We start from the raw sequence: 16,586 nt of genomic DNA, 5'->3' as shown, positions 1-16,586 counted from the left end.
TCTGTCAAGCTGTGGATCAGACTTCCTTAGGGAAATTAAGTAATTCTGACCTAGGTGACTCCTTCTCCCCTGCTTGAACATATTAAACTTTCTCACTGGAACCAGTCTCTTTTCACCTCCAACTGCCAACCCACCCATCTAAATGTAATCATGGCTGCAAAATTACCTTGTGATAGCATCAAGTAGAGGAACAATCCCTGGCATTTCCATGAGAAAGGGAAGGCCTTGTCAGATCTTTCAAAGCACTGCTGCTCAATCAGGGATTTTTGGGGGCTGCCTCGCTGTCTCTGAGGAAACAGAGTTGCAGGTCCAGGGGGGCTTTATAAAATCAGTTGGTTATGAAACTGGAAGAACAACTGGGAAGCAGGAAAGCTGAGGTCCCTGCTCCTTGCAATTGCCATTTGGATGTGTCTAGTGGGCACTGTCAAGGAAATGGAAGCTTTGATATTTGTGGTCCTCCCACCCAGCCAGTCAGCTGCTCTGCAGATGTGGATGGTCACTCCTTGTTCCAGCTCAGTCATCCTGGCTCAGAGAGCAGAACTACAGTAGTCACAGCTGTTCCAGATGTTGGGAGCTGTGGTTCCCTAAAGGATCATATGCATGTGCATATTTTTTGCTTCCCAAAAGTCACTCTGGGATCTACATTTCATCAACTGCAGCAGGCCACAAAGCAGGAAGTTGAAGAGCAATGGGCTGCTGTGCTCATATTTTGTCCTGTTCAGTGTAGTGGCTGGGAAGGTGCTGAGCACCTGAAGCATGAGGGTGATGGGACTTGCCCTGCTTTTATTAGGATGTTTTAAGCCCAAAAAAGACAATTTACAATGCCAGCTAAGGAGAACTTCATTGAGCAGCTTGTAATGAAGGGAAAACAGGTTTGCTGGCAGCAGTGTGGGGTTATGAGGTGGGATGGGGTTAATACTTTGCATTTGATTAGTGAATGAGATATTCCTCAACTGAAACCTGAAAGTGCTGGCATTGTGGAAGGAAAATGAAGGAAGAAGGCTTCAAGTTGCTTTGGTAGCTGTATCATCTCTGTCCTTGCACTGATCATCTTTTTATCCCAGAAATTCTGACAGATTTCACATCACCCCTTTGGCACGGCCTCAGGTGCTCAGTGACCTTTGCCCAGTACCATGAATGAGCACTGTTGGAGTGCCAGCCGCCATCCTGCACACAGCAGCCACGAGCAGGCAGTTTGGTAGACCCTGATGTTTTTCAGAGTCACTCCTTTCTGATAGATTTTTTTTTTTCCCCTCTCCTGCAGCTTGTGGAGAGACCTTGCAAGACTCAACAGGTAATTTCTCAGCCCCTGGCTTTCCAAATGGCTACCCCTCCTATTCCCACTGTGTCTGGAGGATCTCGGTGACCCCAGGGGAGAAGGTAGGTGCCACAGCAGCACGAGGTATACTCTGCACTTCCCTCATGTGAGGTTTTGCCTGGGATGACAGTGTCAGAACCTGCCAGAAGATCTCTGCATCCCTGGTGTGCAGGAATGGAGCCTGGGAAGGCTCCTGAGCACCACTCAGGAGAGAGATGGAGTCAGGAATACGTGGTACAATACATGAGTACAGGAGAGAAGTGGTGATGCTGGAGCAGAGCCCCTCACATCTCTGGGCTGTGTGTTGATCTCTGATCCTCCCTCTCAGTTTGAGACTGAACCCTGCATGGACATTTCCTGCCACCTGTTAACTTTGGCAAGTGCACATTCCAAAGCCAGTCAGATGAGGTAGATAAAATATGCTGCAATCTGGGGTCCTGAAGGGAGCTGAGGAGCCATGAATGACATCTGTGGCCTGCCCCTGTCATGCAGGCATAATGTCCCTGTCAGGGAACTCCCACTTCCCGCCATGAAACGCCAAGCCCCGCTGCACATCAATCACCCACCCTGTCCACTTTCCTCCCAGCTCCTTTTGTTTTATTGATCTTCCTGTAGAAATTAAATCTTTCCTTAATCCAGCAACACCAGCCCTTCAGGCCTGTCACGCCATACCAGGCTGCAAGAATGAGCAGCCCAGCTTGGGAGCTCCTTGGCAGAGTGACTTTGCTGAGGATCACCCTCAAGACATGCTTAAGACTCAGACTCGGACAAAGAAGCGCAGAGCTCGTTTGCCTGGCTCCAGGACCTGTTTCTGTCACCTGCAAGCCCAGTCCCATGCCATGCTGAGCTCCTGCCATCAGCTGCAGGGAGAGCATCGCTGGGGCAAGAGGGCCAAGAGCTGTCCAGGTTTGACAACTGTGGCACTGAGAGATTCGTGGTGTCAGTCTTGCTATAAACTCTCCCTTTGCTTCTCAGCCTCTGCAGAGTTGGGTCGGGAAGGACCCAGCATCTAAATGCTGAACCACTAATGTTAAAAAAAGAAATAAAGAATTGATTCCAGATTAAATGCTTAAATTTACCTGTTTAACCCAGTGCAGTGATTGGTGCAAATTCTTGAGTTGTTAGTTGAGAAGAGATATTTGGCTTATAGCATTTATCTGCATAGAAACAGATGAATCTCCTTTTGCTGTCCAAAGTCAGAATACTGCAAAAATGTGCAAAATGTGAGTAATAGCATTACAGACTGCACTCTGCACACCCAACCAGGACTTTGGGGGAGAACATCCATTTTACTATAAAGACATTTCTGTGACTATGTTCAGATTTTGGATGTAAGTAAATTATATGGGTCAAATCTTGCCAGAAGAAAAATATAAGTACACACCAATGGTGACCTCCATAGGTGACCTCCCAGACCAAGGCTGGTGATCCACCTTAGAGAGAAAAGAGACTAAAATAATAACATTTTAATGCCAAGCTCTGTTTGATAAAGCCACTGAATGCAATTACATCACAGTGATGGTATGAATCTGATAGTCAGAATGTGGAACCTAATTAGCAAGATTAGACATTTATTACAAGTATCTTTTATATGCAGGTATTGACCCCAAACATGTGTGGTTTGTGACAATGTCTTTCTCTATGATTTTTCACATTACTCAAAACTAAAGGATTTAATTTTAAAAATCCAAGCTGGGCTTTTTTTAAAGTAGCATTTTACTGACTAAGAAGTACTGCATTTGAATTACAGAGTTGATAGTAAAGGGCTCTCTTCAGTCATGGTTTCATTAAAACACCTTGAGAAGCCTTTCTTTTTTGAGAAAAGGTGGTGTACAAATCTTAAAAATGGCCCAACTCTCTTTGCCTACATACTCACTTAGGCAGTGCTGTAGTGAAAATGAAACAATCTGTAGGGTCTTCTCTTTAAAGTAACTTCCTCCCCAAAGAGAAATGTGCACTCTCTCCTTGCAGATTATGTTAAATTTCACATCAATGGACTTATTTAAAAGTCGCCTTTGCTGGTATGATTATGTGGAGGTGCGTGATGGCTACTGGAGGAAGGCTCCGTTACTGGGTGAGTGGCTATTTCATTTTAATGGCATTTTGTGTATTCTTCTTGATGCTTTGGAGAGTGGGTGGGGAAAACAAACAGAAACAAACTTTTCTTTACTTGGAAGGATCCTAGGTCCAGCCAGTGCACTGGCCATCCTTTACTGTCTCTATCCAGAGATGTCGGTGTGCTGTATTCACTCCCAGTGATCCATGTTCTGAGCCCTGTGGTCACAAAAGCTTTATTCCTATCTTTTCCAGCCTGAGAAATGAGACAGGGAGGGAAGCGAGCCAGGGCCCTGGCTGGGACTGAAAATGTGGTCTCTGGAGTTTTGTTGTTGCTCTTTCCTAAGTCCAGGGAAGGACTGTCAGGCAGTCAGAATGAAGCAGCTGCACAGCTCCCGACCCAAGCTTCTGCCATTATTTCTCATGAATTTGTGTTTACAAATACACAGTGCTCTGTGCTTTGAACCTCTGTAGTCCTAGAAGGAAGCTTGCTAGGCCACGCCATGTCAAATTGTGCAAAGACTCCACTCTGCTCCCGCTCCCAGAGATCTCTAGGAAGTGCATCTGTATCCTCCCTGTTTCTCTGCCTCCTGCTATCATAACTGCAAGTCTTCTGTCACCTTGAGTGCTTCAAGAGTCCCACTGCCTCTGATCCTGATCTCATGCCCTAGGCTTGGTGTCCCAAACATGTAAAATGCAGCACTGCAAACAGCCCCTTCTGTCTAAAAGGCAAGAAGTAATCAAGCTTGGCATCATCCCCAGCTGTGTTAGAAGGGCTGCACCCCATGCTGCAGCACAGGACTGGGCTAGTTAGCATTGGGTCAGAGGGTTTAGGGTGGTTTGGGTGTTCTCCTTGGCCCCACTGCACATCCTAACCCTGCTACCAGGCAAGGTGCTGAGGCTGAAGCCATGCTGCTTCCCAGGTTTCAGGGGACCCACCTTTCAGGGCAGTTGGCACCCGGTTTTACTGCTTACTGCCTATTTTGGGGTTGGCAGCATATACTGCTGTTCTCTTCTGCATATGTGTCGGGTAACATTGCTCCAGCAGCTGCAACTTAGCTCCTCGTTATTTTTTTGTTCTGCTGAGTAATTTAAAGGTACTTCAGAAGCCAAGCACCTCCCTGTCCCACTAGTGCAGGTGGACTTGGGAGTGTTTCCATCTGGAAGGAGACGCTGCAGGAGTGGCCATGGTTCCCGCATGGGGCTGAGCCCATGAAATTAGGTCAGAAGAGGCAGACAGACAGCAATTCAGCAGGGGGTGAGGAGGGGGATTAGTGTGAATTGTGAAAGCACGGGCTTCTTGTGGAGAGAAAAAATACATGTGTGCTGCATATTTTCCCAGGGAAGTGTGTGAAAACCCAGCCTTTAAATGGTGTATAACTTTTTATGAATGGGCCCTTTATCACACTCTGAGGAGCTTGCTCATTCTCGTTCCTCATCTGCGTTTCCTCTTCTTGACACCCTTGTTAAACTCCAAGTCTAAATCCAAGAGGAAGTTGCTCAGTGACCCTAGAGGAAGAAGCTTTGCAGTGCTGATGCTGTTTTTAGCATTCCCTTTGGGAGTGGAGATGGGGGATGCTATTGATATGCTGCAGGGCTGTCACACTGCCCCAACAGCACTGGGCAGGTTGGGGGCACAATGGTAGCTGAGTAAGACTGGGTCTGAGGTAATACTTGGATGGGTGACTCTGTAAGAAAAGAAAATGTGTTAGTGAAACTGCCACTCCCAGTCAGTTAAGGGGAAATATGATGTTGTCTTGAAGGTAAGGCATTAACCAGGTTTTACCCAGCAGAGGTTGTTCAAAGATGCTTTTGCCTGGTGTCGGAAGGCCAGGATCCCTATCACCACTGTCCTGAATGAATTCAGCCTGAAGAACTGCTGTTTGCCTCTGTCAGATTCTGACTGGGATTCAGCTGGACAGGATGCCAAGACCATGTTGAATTCAGTGTATTGCCCTGCTGCTGTCAGCTGAAGTGAAAAACCATGTTTGCTCTGTGCAAGCTCCTGACCTGCGTATCAGTGCATACTTGGTGCTTGCTCTGTTTCTGTGAAGAGCTTCTGGCTTCAGTAGAGGAGGCACCAAATTGGGGTTGTTGAGGTTGTCTGGGATGAGATGCCATCTGCAGCTGTTCTCTTTCAAGATTCATGCCTACTGGCAAAATTTGGGAGTTTACCAGTGCTGGTACATGCCAGAGAGCTCAAAGCTGGGGGAATCATTGAGCAAAATGGCTCCTGGTCTCTTTCTCTTGAAAGAAATTAAATGACTGCAGAAGCTTAACCAGGATTTGTTGAAGAGAGAGTAAGTGGGTTTTTTTTGTCATCAGCATGGCCATGTCTTACCCTTGGTTTGACTTGGAGTATTTGCTCCTGGGTGCTAAATGCTGAAGGAGTTTTCAAGGCTCAGCAGGTGGAAAAGACATTTCCTAATACCACATCTCTAGAAGGACAGGGTCATGTTTCCCCACCATGGTATCTCATTTGCTCAATTAAGCGATCAAGACAAGAGCCCTTTTGAATTTACCAGGGCAATAGAGTTTTCATCCATAATCTCTGGATTCTCCCAGCTGAAGAGAACTTCAATTCACTTAATAATGGAAAAGAATAGGAATTAATGAAGGGGGGACACAGAAACTTATTCAAAAGCACAATTGATGGGAATGAAAGGGTGTTTTACACAAGCACACTCCTTGAACCAAAGACTCTTTGCTTCCCAGAGTCACAGGTGCCCATTATGCTGTTCTGTCCCTCAGGAGATTATAGAGATCCTTATTGTCTCTTTCATGTCTTCTAGGTAGATTTTGTGGTGACAAGATTCCTGAACCAGTAATCTCCACGGACAGCAGGCTGTGGATCGAGTTCCGGAGCAGCAGTAACATCCTGGGCAAAGGCTTCTTTGTGGTCTATGAAGGTACAGCCCTTAGCTACAAATCTGCATTGTATGGAGAAGACTGAACAAGATGCAGGGGTTTTATGGGATCAGCAGGAATTCTGCTGCACTGTGTGGTTAGATACAGCCATGCTCTTGTGTTTATGGGAATTGGCAGATTTTGGGGCTTGTTTCAGTAGACAAGTCATGGATTTTCCAACTAGGTTGTCATATTTTAGGAGGCACAATAAGATGGGAATGCAAAGCAATAGCTACCATACTTAAGCCAGGTTCTCTTTGCTCTAACCAGACCCTGCAAGCAGCAGTGTGTGGAGCAAGAGTTTCTTTCAGCATTTTAACAGGCAAACTTCTGTTTGGGATCATGCATTCTATATCCCTTAATACAGATTGTCTCGGGGTGTTTCTGTTTGGTTGGTTGGGGTTTTTTTTCTCAAATGCAAAGATTGTTCTTTTGTTTCTCCTTTGTATGTTTTAGTTACAGAAAATTGGTAATTAGCATGTCAGATCTTCTACAGGTCAGGTATTTTAGAAACTTGCATGGCATTGAGATGATGAAACCACTTCAGAGGAGGGGTAATACTATCACAGTCATTAAAAATCAGTAACTTCCCTTTTCCATATAGGCTTGTGTTTTTTGCAGTAATGATTCTAAAATGTATGAAAAGCCCTCATTGTTTTCTGAGAAGCAGGCATTTTTCTTAGAAATACCAGTGGTGTCAACAGTATTGAGGTTGACTGTATTGATACCGACATTGCATCATCTTCTTTCCTCAGCCACCAGAACAAGCATAATGCTGGAAGCCCAGTGCCCAGGTGTCCCATAAACTCATGAATAATGATACTAACAGAGGGAAGTGAAGCAAACATGGGACTGTTGGGGAAGTGCAAATAAAGCATATGAGGATTTCACAGCAGTTTGGGGCTAACAAATCTGTTTCACTGGAGAAATATCTGGTTTCTGCAGGAATTGTTGCCCCAGAGACAGAGGTAGCTTGCCTGATGCTGGGTTTTTTAAAACATCTCTCCTGAAAAGCAGCTGTTGCCTGAACCATGTGGTTTGTAACACCCCCTTTATGGTAGTTTGTTGGAATTAGAAGCGATCAAATTAGCATGTATGGCATCATCCTTCATATTGCTAAATGGTATTGGAAGAAAAAGAAGTTTACATTGGCTGCATTCCAAAGTCACTTTGCAAAGTCACTTTGTTTTCCCTTGACAATTTCCCATATTTCCTGTTGATTAATAAATGATCCCTAAAGATTCAGTAAATATGAGCTTGCTCCACTTGACTTTTGAATAGAGCAACTGAAGGTAGAATGCATCTAGTGGTTGAGCAAACTCCATATTTTCGATTGAAGGGAATGCTTAAGCATTGGATATCTCAGCCTCCTCTTGTCAGAACAGCAGATAGATTATCTACATGTCTCTCCATAATTTATTTGCTGAAATAGATGTTCCAGAAATCTTCTTTAATCCCTATTTCCCTCTTAAGCAAGTTCTGATAATGTCTGGTTTCTTTTGCCCTTTGTGAAGTGGCTTGCTTAGCTGTTTTGTGACTTCTGTGCTTAGGCAGTAAAAGTAGTTTTTATTTCCAGGAGGGATTGCATATAAGTTAATTTTCTATCAATTTTTGTCCAAAATCTTTCTCTGCTTCCATTAGTTCCTCTTTTTCTTTTGAACTCCTCCCTCATGTTTAGCACTGCTTCTCTGTCTACTGCTTTAGTGACAGTGCATATGAATGCTCATGCATCTGAACTTTTCTGGAAACTGTGGGTGAGGACTGATTTTTGGATTTGGATTCCTCCAAATCAGAAGATGGGAGGAGAGAGGCAGGAGCATGCAGCCACATGAGGGTAGAATTACTTGATACTAAATGACAATTTATGTTGTGAAAGTGTCCTCTTAGTTCAGTCATTCTGTTGCCTTTCTTTCATGAGATTTAAGATGGGATGATGCTGGTTGTTTTGCCCTACAGCACTGCTGACAGCCCCAAATTTGACATCACTGTTGTCTTCTCAGGCTCTACCAGATGTTCTTTCCATTTTTCCGTAAGGCTCTTCCAAGTATCGCTGATGCTCAGCTGTGTCAGTGTGAACTTCTGCAGTGGATAGAGAAATTATTATTTGTTGGCTGACAGTTTCATGGCTCTTAGGAAAAAAAAGGTCCTCTGCTCTTTAGTACTCTTTCTGTTAGGTGGGGGTAGATAGTTCTTTAAAGGCTCCTTCAGAAGTTTCCTCAAGCACCACTTGTTGCTCTGAATATATGAATTCAAATTGCAATCTAAATTGTGCTCTGCAGCTGAATCTTTGGCTGCAACTTTTTGGTGGTGCTTTAGCACTGATCCTGCAGGAAAGAGGTTAGCTGCACTAATGAAGCAATGCTTTTAACTCGGTTACATTAGCAGCTTATAATGCAAGACCAAGGCAGTGTTACCCAGTGTAAGCATTTTGCAGGACATTACAGGGAGACTCATATCGGAATTGCCAATGCAATGCCTTGTGGGGAGAAGCCAAGGGTGAGGATGGTTGATATCTGGCAGGTGTCACTGCAGTACCATCTCTCTCGTATTTTCTGTTGGTGCTTTTTGTTTCCTTGACTTTAGGCACAGCCAAAACATTCATGTGTTTTGTAGATGTGTGCTGCGCCTCATGGGTAGTACAGGTTTTATTTAGCCTGTGATCTTACTTTCATCTCTTAGATAGTCTTGCAGACAATTTTGCTGAACTGCTGTTATATTCAAGATCTTTACTGGTTTTGTATTAAACTAGACTTCCATTAACTTTTCTATTTCAGTATTTAAATTTGCTCTTATATTTGGCACTAAAACTTAATTTTTCAAGCACAGCAGTCAGCCTGATGGTCTGGTGGTGAACAGCTCAAGTTGTGCTTGTTAATATTGCCATCGTGTGGCTGGATTCAATTTGATTGGCAACTTCTCCCCCCTCCCACGCCCTCCCCCCAGCTTTTCTTGGTTCCTAGTGCTGGTAGCAGGTTTCAAGCAGATATGAATGTGAGCAGGAGTATGAATATCACACATTTATAAAAATTGTCCCAGTGAGCTCACCTTCTGAGGATATTAGCACAGCAATATAGGAGACACTGTCATAAAACAAAATGTTGGATTTTTAAAAATCCATGACTTGTGTGTTGCCTTTGTATAGTAAGCAAGACTGAAACACATTTGTTGAGAAAGATGCATATGGAGCTGTCTTTACCTACAGAGAAACTTGCAATCTCCTGGGTTTGCTGTTTCTTTTTTATGAAGCTATTTGCGGTGGAGAAATACACAAAGATGCAGGCCAGATCCAGTCTCCCAATTACCCAGATGACTACAGACCTTCCAAAGAGTGTGTCTGGAAGATCACAGTTTCTGAGGGTTTCCACATAGGAATCACATTCCAAGCCTTTGAGGTAAGAAACGTCATTGCATCTTATATTACAGATATTATTTATTTTTTGCCTCTACAAACCCTTTAAAATTAAGTAGAAAATGGTAATAATAATAGTAATAATAAAAGAATCTTTTGACTACTTCAGAGTATCATTTACCTTACCAGATGTTTGCTCAAAGATTTTGATTTTTGAAGTTTAAAATACACTGAGTTTTCAAAAACTGTTACTGTAGACAGAATGGATTAGAAGACACTCAAAAGTGTTGATGATGTCAGATAGGGACTTACGAGTCCTTAAATTCTCACTCTGGTCAAATGGAAGTAAGTGGTCAAAATCCAGGCAAAAAACTCTAATTGGTGTCAGTGGGACTTGTCAGATTGTAGGATGTGGCTCCCCGAAGAAACATCGTGGTCCCAGATGGCAGACAGACTGAAGAGCTCACAAAAAGTTTTCTTGCAGTGGTTATGTCTTACACTCTTAGCTACATGCCAGTGATCAGTCCCTGATTACTGATGTTAACTGTCCTGATTACTGTCCTGTCACAGACAGGAGGGGACAGGACCTTGGTTGGTGCATGAATCTCATCTGTCCCAGGCTGCTGTGGCTTGTGTACACTCACCATGCTTGTCCTGTAAAGGGCTGACACCACTACCTCCCCACAGCTATTCCTTGAACCATTTTGTTTGTAGTTGTTCTGCTCTGTTTCTTACAGCTTCTCTTCCAAAAGCAGTTTGTAGATAGTCAGGGACTGGGTTTCACTGCAGGATAACCACGAAGCAGTGTCAGAACTGAGATGTGCCTAGGCTCAAATGCAATTTGAACTGCAGAAGGGCTCAGTGGCAGCTGCAGGACGTACTTAGTTGTAGCCAGCTGTCTGGGGAGCTGCTCTGTGTCTCTGGGCTGGCTGGAAGAACTCTGACTAGTGAGGTACAGGCACACGCTTTTCCTGTTGCAGATTGAGTGGCACGATGCCTGCTCTTACGACTACCTGGAGATCCGAGATGGCCTCACTGAGCAGAGCCCGCTCATCGGCCACTTCTGTGGCTACGAGAAGCCAGAAGACATCAAATCCAGTTCAAACAAAGTATGGATGAAGTTTGCATCTGATGCCACCATCAATAAAGCAGGCTTTGCAGCAAATTTCTTTAAAGGTATGTGATCTAATACCTCTCACAAAGCTGGGGACAATTATTCCCTTAAGCTACTGCCATCCACAAATCAATTAATTCTCTCAACCAGTTCGTGCATTATCATTCTGTTTACTTGTACTTAGGATTTGTTTGTACAATTTGTTTGCAGATATCGAATTTATGTACATTTGAGAGTGTAGAGGGGGTTGATGCTGAGGCAGGAGCACCTCCTCCCTGATTAGGACAGAAATCAACTCTGCTGGGGTGGTGTCAGCATAAATGTTGTACAGCTGGATGGAATATCACCTCCATTTAGCCATGCCAGAGGACACTGATGATCTCAAAGAAGTACTAATACTGCACAAGGAGCATTAAAAACAGCTCTCTGCTTAAGTTCTATTCCAAAATAAACCTCTGGAGAGAGGGTAAATCTAAATGCAAATAGAGTCCCAGTAAAAGAATACTGAGACCTTTAGGAGACAAATGTGTCCCTAAACTGAGATTCTCTTCAGGAAGATGTGAAACTAAGATTTTTAAATTTTTTCTTTTTTTAAGATCTGGACCCTAGAAATGGTCTTTTACCAGCATCCTGGTGACTTGATAGAGGCAAGAGCCAAATATTCAACTGCTTGGTAAAATACCTGTGGAGCTGCTGAGGGTCAAATGGTTATGTTTGTCTTAGGTTCAGTGGCACTTGTACAGAAATAATAGTTGCAATGCCAATATTTGGATTGCATAAGTCCTTTATTTATTTCTACCTTAACTTAGTGTGTTAAGGGTGTTATGGTCCCTTTAGGTTTCTCAAATTTTCAGGAGAATGTACTCTGTGAATTAAACTTTATTTCATGAACTTAAGACTTTAAACAAACAGACATGTCAGGGCTCAATCCACTTGGCTCAGATCAGTCTGTCCTATGAATTCACTTATTCACCATTCAAGGCATAAACTGTCATAATTTATAGCCCATAATTCTTAAACCATGCACTTAAGTGAAAAAAAAAAAAAAAAGATAAATAAAGTTTAATTCATAGATTATATTGGCCTGTAAATTGGAGAGGTCTTAATGGACTGTGACAAAGAGTGATTGCAAGATCACTGGCAAATACTGTGACATTTGATCTCAGGCCCTGGACAACTTTCACAATGCCTAGACTTCCTTGTTTAAATTTCTCAGGTTCCATAAAGGCAAAGAGAATTCTTCTTCCTAAAGATATTTTAGCTCCTTTCAGGAGTGAACAGTGCAGGCTGACTGAACACTGCATGGAAGCAGAGCAAGTCCTTTGCTAAAATCTGAGTTTCACCTCAGTTTCACAAGTTTGTAGGGGAAGAAAGTTTCTTTTTTTTTTAAAAAAAAATATGTAAAAGTGTGTAAACTTGTGCACTAGTACAATTGGAGACACAGGCATTTTCTTCATTCAGGAGTTTTTGCTGGCAGACTAGATCTTTCAGTGTCTGCTCGGATTTCTTACGTTTGAACCAGAAACCATGTAGCTTGTGGATGGTTAGAGTGTTTTAAAGCCCGTGCCAGTAAATTCAGCTGAGGAGTGAGGTGTTTTTGCTTGCACCAAGCATCACAGTAGTCATAGCTGCACAATTTCTAGCCAGCTTGCACTGTGGGCAGACCTGATGTCTGTGTGCAAAAACTGTGTAGACACACATGAAGGATATATGTGGAGTTTCAAGCTGGAATCTGAAGTCTGCAGTCTCTACCTCCATATCCAGCAGGATTGTGACTGCCAGGCACTCCATGAGCAAAGGGAACAAATTAGATGGCTCTGCAGGCACTCTTCAGACTGCTTCTCATAGCTGATTGAGCAATAGGTAAGATTTGCCTTAATGAATTATGAAAGGAATAGAGCTACAATTAAATGTCTTACAACACTGAAAGAAAATAACTTAGCCTAAAAAATCAGAGTTAAGGATGGGATTGAATGCTATGCTTTGTGAGAATATGCAATGGTAATGTTTAAGTTTTCAGAGAAACTAAATCTGCAATCAGCTTAGAGAGGGTAAGTCATTGGTCACACCTAGGATGCATTGCCAGGAAGATATGGAGATCAATTATCTCACATCCACCCAGTCAGGTATGTCTCATGGGATTATCTTCAGGATTATTCTTGTTAGTTATCTTCATTTTGGTGATAAATTGTTTGTATCAATGAAGTCTGTTTTTATATGGTTGAGGTGTTAGTTCATCTACCTGGAGCAGGGGAGAAGAATGAGAAGGAGCAGCAAGGACATGTGGCTCCCGATCCCCTCCTGCCTTTGCACACTCGTGGCTTTGCTGATGGGGCTGAGTGTAACTTGTAGGGGTACAAGGCAGGAGGAGAGGGGCTTGGAGTGAGCCAGGAAAAGGAAGCAGAAAGATCTTTTCTGTAAGTGTTTTAACATGTTTGTTTTCAGTTTTGGTTTCCCCATACCTAAACCCAGCACTCAAATATTTATATTAATTGGCAGTAAATTAAGTTAAATTCCCCAAAACTGAGTCTGTTTGAACATGACAGTAATTGGTGGATAATTTGTCTATCTCAACCCAAAACTTTCTTACTCATACGCTTCCTGTGTTCTTCCTTCCACTTCCACGGGAGTGGTGGGCCAGGGAGTGAAGCAGCAGCTAGGTGGGAGTTTGGCTGCTGGCTGAGGCTAACCCACCACAGCCATGTTAATTAAACCATCTATTAAGGGATGCCTGTGGAATCAGGGGTCAGGGTGAGAAGCCAGCGGCTATCTTTATATTAAAATATCAGTTCAGGTTGTTGAGACGTGGTTGAAGAACCCAACGTCAAGGTCTAGGGTGGCAAGACTTTGTGTGCCTGTGAAAAGGCAGAACTACGTGCGTGTCCTGCCAGCTCCTTTGTGGCACCCTGTCCCCTGGGGTATGACCTCCCTCTGCTCCATTACTGTGTGTGCCACAATGGGTTGGTTCCTGGTAGCTCAAGTTACTCAAGAGCATGAGGAGTTCAAAACAAACAAACAAAACGAAGCCAAAAAATGGTGTATGAGAACAAAGGGCAGTGAAGTCTTTACAGGAGACAGTGTTTTCCTGCTCATGTTTAAAAAAAGCACTGTTGGCTGGCAGCAATGGCAGTCCTTTATGGTTCTGGTGATAGGAGTGCTTCAGCATTTGTGAGCTTTGCGGCACTGCCTGCTCCACAGTCTTGGCTCAGCAGTCAGTGCCCTGTTCCCTCTGTCCAGAAGGGTTGTGTGAGGAATATCAGGGTGTTTGGGTGGTCAGGAAAGTGTGACTTGCTCTGGTTTTCTCCTGACAGAGATGGATGAATGTTCTCTGCCGGACAATGGTGGGTGTGAGCAGCACTGTGAGAACACACTGGGCAGTTACAAATGCACCTGTGAGCCTGGCTATGAGTTGACAGCTGATAAAAAGAGCTGTGAAGGTAAGTAACCTACAGATTGAGCCATCTGACTGTAGGATATGTATACAGCTAAAAATGGAATTGAACAGTCTTGGAAGTTATTTTCCTTGTCCCTGCATCCTCTTTATTTCACTTTATTTTCACCCAAATTAATTTTTTTTTGTTAACATCTTCCATTGAAAAACAAGTTTAGGTTAAAAAAAACCCCGAGAGTACTCTGATTTATGCTGCTAAACATCCCTAAAACAGTTGTCATTCATGGCTGGAGATTGCTGTTCAGACCAGATCTCCCACAGTGCAACATAAGGGAAGCAGGCATTACAACATAACCACCAAGTGGCCCAAAAGTATTTGAATCTAACACCGAATTTATTTCTTTTTCACAAAGGAATTTACTTCATATAATAAAATATAAATTTTTTGTCTGCATGCAAAACAGGCTTTTCCATACTGAAGAGAATTTTCCTCCCTTCCTCTTTCATGGAGGAAAAAAGCCTCATGTCTATAATAGAAGCTGTGTCAGCTTTCTAGAGAGTTAATCTCATGCAACAAGTGTTGCTTCTGCCAACAACACAGCTGTCAGTGTGCTGAGAATCCATCCATTGTTCTTCTCTCAGAACTCTGTCTGTAGGGACATTTAGGGAGCTCCACATTCTATCAGTGGTGCTCTCAACATCACCCAGTTTTCCCTGACTTCTGCTTTTGTCAAACTGTTTGGGTAAGAGTGCTATTGACTTGGTGAGGGCAGTCAGGTCTGTGCAAAAGGCTTTTGAAAGCTTTTCTTTTTTCTTTATTTTTGTAATTTCTTGCAATTTTAGTAAGCCAGTTACCAAGTTGCAATAACTTGGCAGGGTTTTTTTTTGTGGGCAAAAGAGAAAGGATAGTCTTTGAAACCATAGCAATATACATCAGAGTAAATTGATTTTTTTTTTTTCTCCAAAACTGCTTGCTTGCTTCTGGATATTGCAGCTGCTCCCTCGGGTTAGTCCTCTCAATGCAAAATGATGCTGAGAACAAGACAGAAAAAGCTTTTATCCCTGTAGGTTTCGAAGATGTGGTCATATCTCTTTATTCTCAAGAAATAGCAAGAAAAAAAAATTAAGAATTGCTTTGTTGCAAATGGAATTTTGCAGCAAATTGAGGTTTACTCCTTTGAGGTAACAGCCCTGCCTTCCCACAAGAGGATGAAGTTGAGATGTCTTAAATTTTTAAGGAAATAGGATAATAAAGCTAAATCTTAACTTTGTCTTCAACTTTCCCCAGAGAAGATGCAATCCAAATATAATAAACCACTGAAAAGTTGACAGGAATGTCTTGCCTAGGATTCCATTATTGTGTAATTATTATTCCATTACTGATAAACTTGCAATAGTAAGGTTTGTAGCACCGAGTGTAGGTGAATTTACCAAGCTGGCCTTTACAACTGTGTGTTGTGCAGGTCAAGTCAACCAATTCACAGTAAGCCCAAGGACAGAGATTAGAAAGGAAATCAATCCTACATGGTGGCTCTCAGGGCCATAGCCTCACTGGGTGTGTTTGAGGGGTGAGTTACAGCAGGTGAAGTTGCTTTCTTCACACTTCCCAGCATTTTAAGCCTGTTATGGAGGCTGGGATTTGAAATGTGCCACCAACCAGGATCTGGTTTATTTGCTAGTTAGCACTGTGGCCCAATCTGTGTGTTTGAACAGAACCAAGTAAAACTTGTGTTCATTTATTGCCTCTCCAGCTGCCTGTGGGGGCTTCATCACCAAGCTCAATGGGACCATTACTAGCCCTGGATGGCCCAAGGAATATCCTACTAACAAAAACTGCGTCTGGCAGGTGGTAGCTCCAGCCCAGTACCGGATCTCTCTGCAGTTCGAAGTGTTTGAGCTGGAAGGCAATGATGTACGTAACCAGTCCCTGCATCTCAGAGGTGGGACTACTGGCTAAATCAGAACTGGATAAATCCTTGGGGTACAAGGAAGAGGAGGCTCTGTCTTACTGGTGGAGCTTCTGGTTGTTTTCCCACCTTAGACGTAATTACACCAATAACAGTGACTGTTCTCCTTGAAGTCTGGATTTGCTTTCTCTATAGAGTGGAAGGATTAAAGCTGTTCTGTTATAAGTGGGTGCACTGGTTTAACCCAATCTGGCAACTAAGCACCACACAACTGCTCACTCACTTTCCCACAGTGGAATGGGGGAAAAAATCTGAAATGTAAAAGTGAGAGAAACTCATGGGTTGGGACAAAGACAGTTTAATAGATAAAGCAAAAGCCACACATGCAAGCAAAGAAAAAGGAGGAATTAGTTCACTGCTTCCCATGGGCAGGCAGGTATTCAGCCATCCCCAGGAGACCAGGGCTCCATCACACATAATAGTTACTTGGGAAGACAAACAGTGTCCCTCTAAATGTCTCCCCTTACTCCTTCTTCCCTCTAATC

General features: G+C 43.2%; 1 protein-coding gene across 1 annotated transcript in view; it reads left to right on the top strand.

Moving 5' to 3' along the window:
* TLL2 (tolloid like 2) overlaps positions 1 to 16,586 on the top strand; it is an 85,901-nt gene that overhangs the window by 59,751 nt on the left and 9,564 nt on the right. The window contains exons 9-15 of the mRNA XM_015633623.1: positions 1,265 to 1,380; positions 3,290 to 3,392; positions 6,166 to 6,282; positions 9,527 to 9,672; positions 10,610 to 10,805; positions 14,055 to 14,180; positions 15,886 to 16,046. Coding sequence (XP_015489109.1) covers positions 1,265 to 1,380; positions 3,290 to 3,392; positions 6,166 to 6,282; positions 9,527 to 9,672; positions 10,610 to 10,805; positions 14,055 to 14,180; positions 15,886 to 16,046 — 965 coding nt within the window. The remainder of the gene's footprint in view (positions 1 to 1,264; positions 1,381 to 3,289; positions 3,393 to 6,165; positions 6,283 to 9,526; positions 9,673 to 10,609; positions 10,806 to 14,054; positions 14,181 to 15,885; positions 16,047 to 16,586) is intronic.

This window comes from Parus major, chromosome 6, assembly GCF_001522545.3.
Source record: "Parus major isolate Abel chromosome 6, Parus_major1.1, whole genome shotgun sequence".
NCBI classification, from domain to species: domain Eukaryota; kingdom Metazoa; phylum Chordata; class Aves; order Passeriformes; family Paridae; genus Parus; species Parus major.
Note: the sequence above shows the minus strand (reverse complement) of the source record. Positions and strands in the feature narration are given on the sequence as shown.